This window comes from Protopterus annectens, chromosome 14.part0 (assembly GCF_019279795.1).
Source record: "Protopterus annectens isolate FY-2018-M chromosome 14.part0, PAN1.0, whole genome shotgun sequence".
NCBI lineage: Eukaryota > Metazoa > Chordata > Ceratodontiformes > Protopteridae > Protopterus > Protopterus annectens.
The window spans coordinates 779,225,617-779,241,047 of record NC_056748.1 but is presented as its reverse complement, the minus strand read 5'-3'; the positions used below and the strand labels follow the sequence as shown (position 1 = coordinate 779,241,047).

The 15,431-nt window shown below is 39.7% G+C and overlaps 1 protein-coding gene across 2 annotated transcripts in view; it reads left to right on the top strand.

The window, feature by feature from the left end:
- Positions 1 to 15,431, top strand: part of CHAT (choline O-acetyltransferase) — a 683,939-nt gene that overhangs the window by 213,754 nt on the left and 454,754 nt on the right. For both annotated transcript variants that reach the window (XM_044056519.1, XM_044056518.1), the window contains exon 3: positions 7,368 to 7,559. In XM_044056519.1, the coding sequence (XP_043912454.1) occupies positions 7,368 to 7,559 (192 nt within the window). The remainder of the gene's footprint in view (positions 1 to 7,367; positions 7,560 to 15,431) is intronic.

Genomic DNA, 15,431 nt, shown 5'->3' with positions numbered 1-15,431 from the left:
GGTAATGCTACTCAATGCTAGAAGTCTAAACCCCAAAATGCACTCCCTCAAGGCACTCCTTAAAATGGAGAACATCGATATCTGTGCAGTGACTGAGACCTGGTTCAAGGCTCCAGAGAGCACCCCTGTATTACCAGGCTATAACTCATACCACCTAACCTGGACCAGAATACCAAAGGCGGAGGTTTGTCCATATTCATTAAGGATATGCACACCTCCAGGCTAGTCGCTCGGAATAATGCATTTGAGATTATCCAAGTGCAACTAACTCTGGGCAAAACTGCAATCCAAATTTTAGCTTGCTACAGATCCCCCACTATGCCCCAAGATTCCAACTCCTCTTTTCTTGATATACTGGAAAATATTAGGGTTCAACCAAACACCCTAGTAATGGGCGATTTCAGCTACCCCACCATTAACTGGGAAAACTACTCATGTACCAACTCCTTCGCTCAACGGATGCCCTGGATCAAATTATCCACACCCCACCGGGGGCAAAAATATCCTAGACCTAGTCATTATTAACATGAGTGACTGGTGTTCCACACCTAAAGTCAACTCCTCATTGGCCAGATCTGACCATAAGCTAGATATCCACATCCCGCCCCCACCCCAATTAAGGAAATCACAGTAAAAAGTTTCTCCAAAGCCATCTTCATGCTTATTAAGACAGAAGTGGTGAACTTCATGACACCCATGGAGATGGACAATACAGTTATGACTGCTGAATCCTACACAGATGCACTCTATAAGTACTTACATGAGTGCATGAATCATGCTATCCCAAACAGAATCAAGACGCTATCCTCCAAAAAAGGAAGCCAATCTGGTGGTCTCCTGCCATAAACAAACTCTACAACAGAAGGAAGAAACTGTTGCAAAAGAGAGTAAAATCCCATGAGTGGAGGAGTTCCCTGGTCAGCCTCAGTAAGAAGCTGAGATCCCTTATAAGATCCTCCAAAGCTAGCTACGAAAACAAAATTGCCACTGATTCTAGAGACAACCACAAAGCATTCTATAGCTATGTCAAGAATCTCAATGGTAACACCCAGATCTGCTCTGAGTTACAGCACAACAGCATGAAAATTACAGAACCAACTGATATTGCCAATGTCCTGGCAGATAGGTTCAGTGCTAACTTTACCCACCTCTCACCCCCTAAAGGGCCCATATCTATACAGGAAGAATGCAGAGCCCCTGTAATCACAACTATGCAGGTAAAAGCTTCACTCTCTAAAGCCAAAAATACAGCATCCATGGGACCGGACAACATCCTAGGCTTTTTTTTTACATGAACATCATAAATAAGCACCATGTTCAATCACAGTCTCACATAAGGCTTTGTGCCCACTGAATGGTGCACAGCAACAGTTATCCCACTCCACAAAGGGGGAGGCACCACTGATCCCGGGAACTATCGCCCTATTAGCCTGACGAGCCCGGTCTGTAAGACCGTGGAACGTATCATCATGGAACTCATAAACAAAGACATTGGTAACCTCCAAACTCTGGACCCCACCCAGTTCGGGTTTGTGAAAGGCAGATCTTGCCTCCTAAACCTGATTGACTTTTTTGAGGCAGTCACCAAAGCTGTAGACGAGAGTAAGGTGGTTCACACAGCCTATCTTGACCTCACCAAGGCTTTCGACACCATCCCCCACTCTGGAATTATAGTTAAACTCACTAAACTAGGTATAAATCCCTACGTCACAAGATGGGTTGCCAATTGGCTCACTGACAGAACCCACACTGTAAAAGTTGCAGACTCCAAATCTGACTTCAAACCAGTGACAAGTGGTGTACCACAGGGTTCAGTCCTGGGACCTCTCCTGTTTGGTATCTACTTCTCTGACATACAGGCTAACACAGAAGGTCTTTGGCTAATGAAGTTCGCAGATGACTGCAAACTAGGAGCCATAGTTGAGTCCCCAAATGATGTGGACATCCTACAGAAGGTCTTCACTGAGACAGATGCCTGGTGTCAGAACCATGGCCTCAAGCTCAGTGCCAAAAAGTGCATTGTCATCCCTTTTGGTAAAAACTCTGTACCCATGAACTACCACATAGATGGAAATCTACTTAATGCCAAATGTGTGATAAGAGACCTTGGGACCCAGGTGGACAGTAGTCTCTCCTTTGATAATCACATCGCCAAAGAAGTCAGGAAATCCTTCTATGTGGCACACCTCATCACAAAAGGGTTCTCATCTGGGAAAAAAGAGGTCATTGTTCCCCTCCACTTGACACTCATTAGACCCATTATAGAGTACAATGCCCCTTTTGGAATGTACCTCACTAGACATCTGCAGCAGCTGGAAAGGCCACAGAAGTACCTCACAAAGAGGATTATTGGCCTTAAACAGATATCCTACACTGACCATCTGAAAAAACTCCAGCTTTACTCTGTAGCATATCGCCTACTCTGAGGTGATCTCTGCCTAACATATAAAGCTATATCAAATCCAGAGCTGGTGGACATGCTACACCTAAAGAAATCCCAATCCCTCCCAGCTACACGCTCTAGGGACCTAAACCTTGTCACCACAATAAACAGGACATGCTGGAGGGATAGATTCCTGTCCCAGAGACTTCCCATAATCTGGAACAAGCTACCCAGCTATGTCAAGCAAAGTTCCTTATTAGCACTCTTCAAGAAAAATCTTGATAAGTGGATGGGAAATAGGAAATACATCCTGGGAATCACTTCAGTGGCTCTGCTTAACAGGGACACAGGAAAATAACATTCTTGGGTGGCGTGAGCCAGGGAACCTTGTTGGCTAGGCTTACTTAGGCCCTTGGGCTGATAGCCTAGTACCTACCTATGAACCTATAAATGTATTTGGTAACTGTAGCATAGATTGGATTATTTATTTAGTTACATGTACATGTTCTGCTTTTTATGTGGGACAAACCTCCTATCCCTTTAGAATGTGTAGCACAGAATATTAAAGTGACATTAGGAATAAATGGATATCCATTTCCTTGTACAAACATACTATCCAACATCCCACTGCACGTTTCGTGTTTGTAATTATTGATAAAATTGTGGGGGATAGGAATCATAAAGCAAGATGGCATAATATATTAAATAAAAAGGAGAAAAGTTGGATAATTCGACTTGGAGTGTTATTCTCACCTGGTCTAAATGAGCATTTGTAATTATCCAATCATTGTAGGAATGGAAGTGACAGGTTAGCATTTATTGAGTTGTCTTCATTTTGCATACACTGATAAAGGCTTTAATGCCAAAACCAGTCTGTGTATGAATATATAGGGTTTTGACCTGTTTGTTGCTCAATAAATGAATAAATTTGGATTATAACCTTGCTACTGGAGTGCCGGTCATTTCTGCTGTTTCTTTTTATCTCTGTGGGGGTTCCAGCAGTTGCATGTGTCTAGACAGATATATGCCAAAGGGATATTATATTTAATGGTTAGCCTAATGAGGGCTAAGTAAAGGGGAACAATGACATCATTAGCTAGACACAATCCCTTTGTCTATGACTTTCTTACAACAATGGACACGTTATAAACAATGTGAGACATTTTTATAATACAAAAATGGACTGTGATTCTGTCAAGCTATGGGTGGTGAATGAAAACTCTCGGAGTTAGTAAAAACACATTAAAGCATGGTGGGTTATTTGAAATATCCTGAGATATAAATGTTTTGTTTGGTAAAGCACTTATAAGTAGTAGTTATATTTTTATAATTGCATTAATTTCATAAAAGACGTGTAACCTACAAGTGAACAAATGGTGCCATCTTATACAAACCTTAAGTCCACTGATACTGGCCATTCAACACACATGGTTTTGCAGATTAATATAGTTTAAAATATTGTGAAACTACATGCATAATTTGCATAGCTTTTGTAATATCACAAAACAGCAGTATAATACCCCCTATTGTCATATATCATGGGAAAAATTATCTCATTGACATTTTGGATCTATTTTGCATACTTACAAAGATACAACAGTTTGACCATAGCACTACTCATTTTTGGCATATAAAATATAATTCTTTCTTATACCTGCAATATAAAATCAACACATGCACACAGGCCTTGGATGCTGTTACTGGGGCATAGCTCACTGTCTGCCAGAGATCTTTCCTACTTTATATTTTTGGTAATCCATAAGAAGTGTACTTTCAGTAGAAGATTTTGGAGAAAATCTCTCAGGAAACAAATGGCTTCCTGACTTAGGCAAGGGGATTAATTAGCTTCCTGCTTGTCATGATTGAGTGAGGCAGTGTGTGCCAGGCAGAAAAGAAATCTAAGACAGGATGCCAGTCTATCACAGGAAGCAGAAACATGCACAGCACTGCTTGTATGCTTATAAGGAATTTAGATTATTAATTCATATACAAAATTCTCATCTTTGGTTACACGGAAAACTTCAGAACACCATAAAAAAGTGTACAGACACAGAAAATATTCTACACAGACATCTCATTGTGCTGCTGTTTTATTTCTTGGATGCGCCTGAGTACTTACATCAACAGGCAATAGTGAAAGCAGTACCAGATTGTTCTCTTCCTGATCTAATATTAGTGGAGATAAGGCTGTAAAGTTAGCAAAATGTTTGTACACTTTTTTGCATATATTGGAGTTTATACATGTTTGTCCATTTTCTAAACTACTTGCTCTGGTGAAGGTTACAGTGGTAGCAAAAGTAGACCAGACCCCCTACCTCCACTAACAGTTTCTTGATGATTCTATGGGCTCTACAGGTTTTGCCAAGTAAGCTGAGAGGTGTAATCCCTCCAGCACATCTTATATCTGCCCTCTGGCCTCCTCCAGGTATGATAGGCCTAACACACCTGTACAGATAATACCCAGAAGTATGCTCACAAGGTGTTGGGATCACTTTAACAGACTCGGTCCATCCTGAGGAAGCAGTGACTGTATTCCAAGATTCTCAGAGACTGTAAAGCTTTTCACTCTGCCATGGAATGGAATCCCAGGTACTCTGCAAAGCAATATAATTTCTGATGCTTGTATCTGTAAGTTCATCCTTTTCATTACTGCCTAAAGCCCATGACCACAGAGAAGGCTGGGGACACAGACTGCATGGTAGACTGAGAACTTCATCGTGTAACTCAGTTTTCACTTTAGCACAACGTTCCACTACAATGCCCGCAGTACTTGAATTTCTGTACTTATCCTCATCAGTGTCCTAAATCTCTGCTACCTTCACACATGAACATGATCCAAAGATACTGAAACTTCTGCATTTAAGATAGCTGCTTGTGGCTACCTGCAGAAAGCAATCTACTGCATTCTATGAACTCTAATGTGTAGCTTCTGATTTTCATCCAATTTACTTCGCATTGTTCAAATGCATGTCGGACATTTCAGTAACTTACCCTATTTTCAGACAAATGGCTTGCTAACATGTCACATTTCAACAATTTTACTCATAAAATGTTACATGAAAACCTCATAAAAAATTTAAAAAATAGTTCCAAATAATGAGTGCAAAGCCCCAGAAGGGCACAAAAATATAACAAAAAAAACAAAGAGCTAGTGGGGCAGACAGCTAGGCAGAAACATTTTTTAAACATTAGTCATGTGTTCTTGGGAGATAATTATACCATATCATGTATGTCTGTAAAACTGCAAATAAAAAAGTGTATGATTTGCAAACAGACTGGAATGATTAAACAAACTGACAAACACTGAAGAAAGGAGCACTCCACACTAAATGTTATCTGATTATGAGATAAATTAAAAATGCTGCGGTGGTGCAGCGGTAACGTTGTCGCCTCACAGCAAGATGTTCCCCCATTCGATTCTCAGCTGGAGCGCCTTCTGTGTGGAGTCTGCATGTCCTCCCCACAGTCAAGTGGCATTCAAAAGACGTGTGAATGGGCGTGCCTTCGTGGGCGTCGGGTTGGCACCTCAGCACCGTAAAAATCTACTGCCAATCATTAGTGGACCGGAGTTCCGCTGTGGCGACCCCTAACCGAAAGAAGAAGATTATGAGATAAATTAATATTTTTTGATCAGTGAAAAATATATAAATTGTTGATGACATGGATGTAGAGTAAATAAATACCCGATATAGGGATGTAGGATATGCATTTTATTTTGTGTGTGTGTGTGTGTGTGTGTGTGTGTGTGTGTGTGTGTGTGTGTGTGTGTGTGTGTGTGTGTGTGTGTGTGTATGTTTTTAATCCTTTATGTAGGCTAGATCAAGTGGCAAGAAAAATATTTGTTTATTGATAGATATACAGTTTCCAATACAAGCTTCTGGTTTACCGGGGCTGTTTTGATGTTTTTGCTTGTGTTGGTTTTCTGTGTATCCTTTTTATTGGCTTTGAAACACACAAAAATATGCCAGAAATGTTAGTACAACATCGGCACAATTCATTAAGTAGCTCTGTATACTTAACTAAAAGAAGCTAACCATGTTCACTAACTGTAAGCTTTCACTCTCTATGCTGATCAGTTCATTGCACTAAGCATATCAGTCACAAAGTCATCACTGGAGCATATAATTTTAGCTATTCCATACTTCCTCAGAAATTTCCAGAGTTCATGACAAAAGTCTTTATGAAATGAATGTACTAATTTTGTTTCTGTACACGTTCATAACCATTTTCCTTAAACACCAAGGGATTTCTGAATCTCAGACAGAGATTAGTAATGTAAATGTGATTTTTTTCATACAATCAATTAGTGAAATAGCTAATGTGTATAGTAGAATTCTCTTACATCATTAAGTAATTGGCTACCGGTTATTAAGAATTCTGCAGAAAGAAATGGTCAAAGGAAATTATTGAGTAAACTATGCCATAAAACATATTAGTACCATAATATTTTCTTTCCATAGGGCTGCTTTTGCCATCAGGCTATATAGTCCTTAACTTTTTCAGATCATTAATTTCAGTTTTATTTTGTATTCCAGAAGTCATATCTGATTTCTACGCCCTCCACATCTAAGACCTACAAATTACATAGTGACATAGTTTAATATAACACATTACATTACTCTGAAGGAAATTAACTAAATATATGCCTCATATAAGGGCTCAACTGCCATTATATTATATTGTCCTTTGCATATAACACATTACATTACTCTGAAGGAAATTAACTAAATATATGCCTCATATAAGGGCTCAACTGCCCTTATATTATATTGTCCTTTGCTTTGCATTCATAAGTTCCTCATTCCAGCTGATACCAGCATGCTTCTTAAAAGTTAAAGGCTTGGAGAAAAGTACAACTGTATAAAATTGCATGTTGAGTGGTATTCTTGAAAACAATTGAATCTATCCTCCCATAGCAGCCCCAGATGTCTAACATTCAATTATAATATACACGTTTTCAATGGATCATTTGTTTTTGTGTTAGGTACTACCCAAGCTGCCTGTTCCACCTCTGCAGCAAACACTGGACCTGTACCTAAGATGCATGAAACACCTTGTAACAGAGGAGCAGTTCAGAAGAACCCGGATTGCTGTGGAAAAGTTCAGAGCCACAGGAGGGGTAGGGGAATTCCTTCATCAAAAACTTCTGGAGAGACGAGAAAAAACAAGCAATTGGGTGAGTTTTGAGTGCACTGTAATCAAATTTAGGCTATCTGATCCATTCTAGACAATACTACCTCATTATTTAATCAGCCTGTAGATCACTGTTAGAATCCACCTATTGTTGAGAATTATAATAAAAACAAAATCTCATTTCATTGATGCTTACCATATAATATGCAAATATTGTTGCATGGAAAGTAAGAGAAAAACATTTGACTGGCAAATAAACATTTAGCAGATACGCGCTTTACTGTCTCTTTGTAATTTTGTCAAAACTTCCTACAAAAACAGTGCCTTATTCACTGCCAGAAGAGCACATCTGCCAATGAATATTTTATGCTGGTATCAACAGAAGATACTAAGGTACATAGCATAGCTTTTTGGGTCTACTTTATTTTTGCGAAAGACGATTCCGTTGAATACGAATCGCGCGACACATAAAAAGTGAAACGTAAATATGTCGAACCAACAAAACCGTGAAATTGAAAACGTCGAACCATCATAGTTGGCCCATCTGTGGTATAGCTTCATAAGGTAAGTGTGCTATAGTTACGGAACTTAGGGTTAGGGTGCGAGTTAAGGTAAGTGCATAGGTAGGTAATGTATGTAAGGTTTAGTGTAGGGTTTTGTTAAGTTTATGTGTGTGGAATTTCAGTTTGTTTGGGTATAGCTTTGTAGGGTAAGTGTGCAGTAGTTACGGACCTTAGGGTTAGGGAGGGGTTAAGGATAGTGCATAGATAGTTGTGTATGTGGGGTTTAGTGTAGGGTTAGAAGTAGGGTTTTGGTGTTTTACATAGGGTTAGAAGTAGGGTTTTTGTTAGTGTATGTATGTGTATTTTGTTATTGTGTTTGGGTACGTAGTGTGTCGTGGGCAGTGGGCTTGGCCATCTATGACAGTTCGACGTTTTAAATTTTGTGGTTTCATTGGTTTGATGTATTCGCGTTTCGCTGTTTATGTGTCGCACAATTCGTATTCGATGGAATCGTCTTTCGAGAGAATAAAGTAGACCCTAGCTTTTGGTGATTATTTAACTGAAAAAAAAACACACGTACATTTATAGTCAATGGAGGAGATGGAAAGGATGGGGTGAGGAGGAGTGACATTTTGTTGGCTTGTCCTCTCCATGAAGCAGGTTTCTGTATATAATTGGACACTCCCCTGGTGACAGGGGTGTGTATAACAATTGCAAGACAAATTGCCATTAAAAGTTTGGAATTAGAGGGTAGTACTGGAGCTGACAGATATTACACAAGGTGAAGTGTTTGGCATCAGAAGCTCCACCCAGTTATGGCATCTCAAAAAATTCCCCCACATCATATCCAAGACAGCATACATATGGCACTGCTAGAAGCTTTGTTCCATTCTCCTTTCCAGCCTGCCTAGGGCATGATGATCCCAGCTCTGGGGTCAGGTGTCAGTACCAGGGACCCTGAAGTTATGAGTAGTAGGAAAAGAAAGCAGCAGATGGTCAGTTAATAGGGTTATTATTTGGGGACAAAAACTTGAAAAAAAATAAAAAAAGTATGTGTATATATATATATATATATATATATTTATATATATATATATATATATATATATATATAAAAACTACAACTCTTTAAATGAAGTATATCAGGGCTGAAAATCTGCTATACACTTTGTATCATACAGAGCTGACAACATATTATGTTAGTAATGGTGCTGCACAGCAATGTGGGTGGCCGCGATGGTGCAGTGGTTAACGTTGCTGCCTTACAGCAAGAGGTTCTCCGGTCTGATCTTTGGCTGGGGTGCCTTCTGTGCAGAGTCTGCATGTCCTCCCTGTGGTCATGTGGGTTTCCTCTGGGTGCTCCGGTTTACTCCCACATCCCAAAGACATGCTGTAGGTGGATTGGACACTCTAAATTGGCCCTAGGCATGAGTGCTTGCACGTGTGTGCCTTTTGTGGAAGGTTGGGCACCGGGCTGGCAACTCGACACCATAAAAACTCCACTGCCAATCATGAGCAGACAAGGCGATCCTCTGTGATGACACCTAACTGGGAAAAGCCAAAAGAAGAAGAAGTGGTGCTGTGCAGCAACGCAAACAGGACAAGGTCAGTTACTATGAACTTTCATTATTGTACTTAAATCTCACCTGGTTTGTGTAATATTTCATGGAGGCAATTTTTCTAAGTTAAATGTTACCTGCTTACTTAACCTGTACATCCTCTTAAGTTCTGAAACATAACAATCTACTCTCACCATCATTACTTTTAAACATCTTATTACTTAGGCTCAAACATTTAATTATCTAATCTAATTTTCGAGTCAAAAGTCTAACTACTGCTCTCTCACCCTAATGTGTCACAAACTTTGTATCTTAATGTTTGCCATTTTTTTGGCTTAATAAAAAGCAATTGCCTTTTTTACCCTATTTAATCTCAAAGAGTACATACTGATGTGATAGAGGCATTGCACCATGACTGCTTTATCAGTGTATTTGAGTATGCATGCATGCTTTACTGTGATATCTAACGAGGACCCACTGTGGCTAGTTAAGTGAAACTATGTCTGTGAAAAATGGAAATATAGCAAAATTCTGTAGGCTTAACTGTGATAAAGCAATGCAGATAAGAAGTTCAGTGATACTGTGGTGCAAGTGAATGACAAATTGATTTACAAGCATGACCAGAGTCATGCGTGTGACTTTGCAAGAAAACATGCACTTGATCACCTGTATATCTAAAATTATGCAGAAAAAGGTTAAGATAAACAAACAGTGAAACAGCTAAAACACACACAAAACTTAAAGAACAGCTGCAGGAAGAAGGGAGGTGCTCCCTATATTCATTTTTATCTTTCAGCAATAATGTTTCGTAGAATCAGGCCACCACTAGTAATGATAATGTTGGTAAACCATAATTAAAAGATAAAAAATATAGTTTGTTCACTGAAGACGACATCCTAAGTCATCATCAGGGTGAACAAACAGAGTGAATATTACATGTATCCATGGACATGCCTTCAAGATACTAAAACTAAGGACATAACATCTAGGATTAAAAATTGCAATAAAAAATACAAATAATGTCATATGTACTATTAAAATGTTACACATTGTACTCCACTTCAAATACAGCAACAATAGATGGCAGTGTGGCAGATTTTTAATCCAAAACAAATAGAAAACCTATTTCAACTGAGTTGTTGTTGTTATCACATATGTCCCATAAAGATTTAGGGAAAAAAATTACTACCTTTAACAATTGATTTGGAATGCAGTATTTCCATCATGATTTTCCACATTCATGCATACCTCATAACTGTACAGATTTTTGCAGAATGCCCAGATTTTTGCCTTATATTTTTGGTCTGGTTCTCACTAAGTTATAGTTTTCTAGGAGATCATTGCTAAATCATTGAGGGTTGAAGTCAGAAAATAATGGCAGACATTCAAGTTTCAGACTTCATACACTTCAGAAACCTCATGCTAATGCAAAATCTGTTATTCTATCAACTTTCTAAGTTTGTAAGAACAATATTTAAAACACATCCCTATTTTTGGTCCTTTCCCACTATTGTTTATGGATTTGTCAAGATTTCTTGCTGTAAGAGGGTGAGACGTATGTCCACATCTCATATGACTGGGGATGTGCAACTCCCTATGATTTTTCTAAGAGGATAGTCTTACCCAAAACAGAAATCTCCATAGTCATTCCATGGCTTTTAGCCTCCACAATAAATCTAATTACACGTAATTCGTGAAACTAATGCAAATGATGAGGATGAAACTGTTAAACACTGGAAGTCCAAGTGATAAAAAGTGCCCAAATTAAAAGCACCATTATTCCTGCAGGACAGTGTAGTGAGAGACAATAAGAACAGTTTACCTCAAATAAATAGAAGCAATGCTTATTATTTATTAGGATCTTAATAGAAAACACAGCTAAAGTCATGCATACTTGTATTTTTTGGAATCCAGTAAAAGTGGAGTTAGAACTCTTTCTGGTTTCTGTCATCTGCTACCGGTTGTTTGTATTACATATTTTCATACTGCTTGTTTCTACACACGTATTTATATATATATATATATATATATATATATATATATATATATATATATATATATATATATACATACTTTACTGTTTTTATGGCTGAAACTTTTATTCACGTTGTTTTACGCATGTAAGTACTGGATGGTTCTAATGAAGAAGACTGCAAAAACACAGCAGAATCAGTTTTGGCATAATGTAACAATGTTTTACTAGACACTTGTTTTAAAAATCAGATGGATTTCCAGTCAACGTGACTGGATCAAAAAGGCAAAATAAACTAAAACCCCAAAAAATAACCAGAGGTTATTGATTACAGCAGTACAGCCCACCGCAGAGCAACACCCACCTATTAGTCAATAATTATCTGTCTCTTTGAATAGACCAATGAGAATGGGACACACCATGTTCTCCACCCACACCCTTTGCTTAGATTTTGTATATGCATAATTACAAGGCAGTGGGCCTGATTCAAGAAACCTCCGTGTAAGACTTAATATGTCTTACTCGGAGGCTGCAGTTGAACGGTATGATGTCAGCGTGCCATGAATATTCATGAGGGCACGCTGACTCATTCGTAACTCTTACACGGACTGAGTAGGCAAGCAGGGGGCGTGTCCGACTGCCGAGCAGTCTAAAAGTCCATGCCCCTGCAAGGTTTGAAAAAGCATAATGTCAACAGACAAGAGTGAGTCCGCTCAAATGTACTTGCACCCAACACCACACTCCCTGACACTGTAAACCCCCATCAGAGTTATAAAACGGAAAATATTATTATTTTTTTTAAATCCACGATATAGCTGCCCATATTTGCACTTGTTTGTGTGGGTGTGCCCATTGCTTAACCACAGTTAGCAATTGTGACATTGAAGAGCATATAAGAACTACTTATGCAAATTAATCCAAATCGCAATAGCGTAATGGTAGAGCGTATGCACAAAGAGAAGGTATTCATGGTTCAAGTCCCACCACTCCCCTTCTTATTTATGTTTAAATCAGTATTTGAAATAAAACCAGACATATGATTAAAATTTTATTAAAAGCAGTGACATGGCCAATGTATCAGTGAACAAAATATATATTTTTAAAGGACCCAGATATAGAATAGCCTGCTGTTAAGCAACACTTTGCCCAGCTAAACACAGGTGCCCATAGTTTAATAGCACTTTACCCAGCTAAACAGAGTTGCCCAAAGTTTAATAGCACTTTACCCAGCTAAACAGAGTTGCCCAAAGTTTAAAAGCACTTTACCCAGTGCAATGTGTTTGTGCACACGTGCGCGCCGCGCCAACCAGGGCACCGTAGGGCACCGGGGAGCAATGTAGAGCTAGGTTGCTTAAACACAGCCATACCCCCTAGCCTGTCTAGACAGTATTAAAATAAAAGAGTGACAAGGTTCGAACCCAGGACCCTGTGCATCATAATCAAAGCACAGAACCACTAAGCCATGACAGCTTAGGAGAAACAGCCACTATTAGCATACATATACTTAGAAATGGTAGATTAACCATTACTAAGCAGGTCTGCAGTCAGCTTAGAATTCTCAAAACTGGCCAATCACAACAAAGTGCAGGAAATGCTGCATATTTAAGCCCCATCGGCGGGAATACTCGCCATAACTGACTGTGGTACCCATTTGCAGTCAGGATGGCAGGTGTCGGAGAGGGCAATCGCTTTAGAGCGCAAATGTGGGGCATTGAGGAGTCCAAATATATGGTTTGGCTCCTAGTCCACCAACATGAAGGCCGACTCATGCAGGGCCAGGTTCAATGGGGAGCATACAAGGCAGAGGCATGGAACCAGTTGGCACATGATCTTACCAGTGCCACAGGCATTCCTAGGACTGGTGAGCAGGTCCATCACCACCATGCGGACCTGAAGCGACGAAAGGAGGACCAACTGAACCGATGGATCCAGGAGGCCCGTCAGATGCCCAGTGCCCCACTACTGAGTAAGTATCCATGTAATTAAGTATGTAAGACATGCTATCCTAGCCTATAGTATGGATAGGTATGTTCCAATATCCCTTCATTTATATTACAGCTGCAGGTGTTCGTTCCGCGAATCAGCAGGCCTATGCTGATAGGCTGGTAAGGCTGTGCCACCAGGCAGGTTAGTAATTATTCAGCTGGTATTATTATAGAATATAAGTGAGACAGCCTGTAAATGAGTTCAGTGTTGTAACCCAATAATAAAGGTCAAATAAGCCTAGAATAAAGCTGCTGCTAATATTCTAAGATCAGATAAGTGATGCAGCCTGAAAAAAGAGTATTGTAATCCATTAATAAAGAGTAAACAAGTCTCAAATAGAGTTTTCACCTGTATTGTAATATCAGATTACTGCTTCAACCTGAAAATGAGTGTTCTAATCCATCAATAAAGGACAAACAAGTCATGAATACATCCTTGTATATACTGACATATGAAATAAGTGAGTCAGCTGGAAAGGATTGTTGTAACCCAGTAATAAATGTTAATAAAGCCTGGAATTAAGTGCCATCCTGAGATGTAAATATAAAATAAGTGAGAGAGTGTGAGAAAGAGTTTGAAGCTACCAATAAAGGTGTAAGAAGTCTGGAATAAAGGTATACTGCATGCACTACATAATGAAATTAATGAGACAGCCACAACCAAAGAGTGAAATGTTTTTAATAAAGTACAATACCTGGACTGTGTCCATCCCACATTTTGGATATGTTGTTGTACCCTTGCCTTATGGAGATAGTATAGTTGTATGAAATGCTGAACATCCACAGTTGTCTAGGCCCATATAAACTGTCTGATGGGAATGCCAGTATCTCAGAAGAATATTTATAGTCCTCAACTGTTTCATGTATAGTATGTACATGTTAATCCGGTACATGAGCAGCTTGTGCTTGTGATCCCACAAATGTCAGTGTGTTGCTAGAACTGTACGTAACTGTTCAAATGTAGCAGGATACTTTACCTGAACACAGCCAGATATGAATATATATGAATACAAATGGAATGTATATTAATGTAGCAGTAACATCTCCATCACTAACATTTCTAAGGTTACATACAGGGAACTGTACTAATATATGTAGGGGATATATATCTGCATCTAGTAGGAATGTACAGTATACGTATAGGTATTTTAAGTTGTTAATGTAATATTATACCCCCCCTATGTTATGTTCACAAATTATGCCATTCCACACCAAACTGAGTATGTGTATTCACAATTAATTCCTATGGACATTTGTCCTGTTGGTTTATACATATCTGCATGTACGCTGATGCATGTGCCCTGTTCACATATCCAAACCTGATGGCCTGTTGCCACCAATCAACCCTGCATGCTGTTGGAATGTCCACTGTTGTTCTAAATATGCATGTGTTATGCTTGCTGTTCAACGTTTGGAATTCATGTGTGTTTGGTTAATGGGAATACTAATGCATGCTGTTACAACTAATTTGGAATGGTGTTGTTTGTTACTAACCCAAAATGCCATTAAATACTGCTAAACATAGGACAACTGGGAAGGCGGGTCCCAGCGGACCCACCTCTCCCACCTCATCTGGCAATTACACCTGGCACCAGTTCCCAGCCCGGGACCTCCTCCTCCGGTGGCCCTGTGCTACCTTCGGGTGGAAGCACTGCAGGGGATGGGGCTCACCCCCCCTCTGCAAGCGTGGCCGGAGGAGAGCCTCCACTCATCCTCCAAAGGGTCCACGCTGTGGTGCATAGTGAGATCAGGTGTTCTGTGACTGATCCCCTACGCCAGCTTGAGGAGAGAGTGGCACAGCTCACGGGTGTGCCTGCCCCTCCTATCCAGCCCCCAGCACAGCCTCGGCGTGTGCTGTGAAGGTGCAGTGGTAACTGCCCATGGGTGGGGATCTCA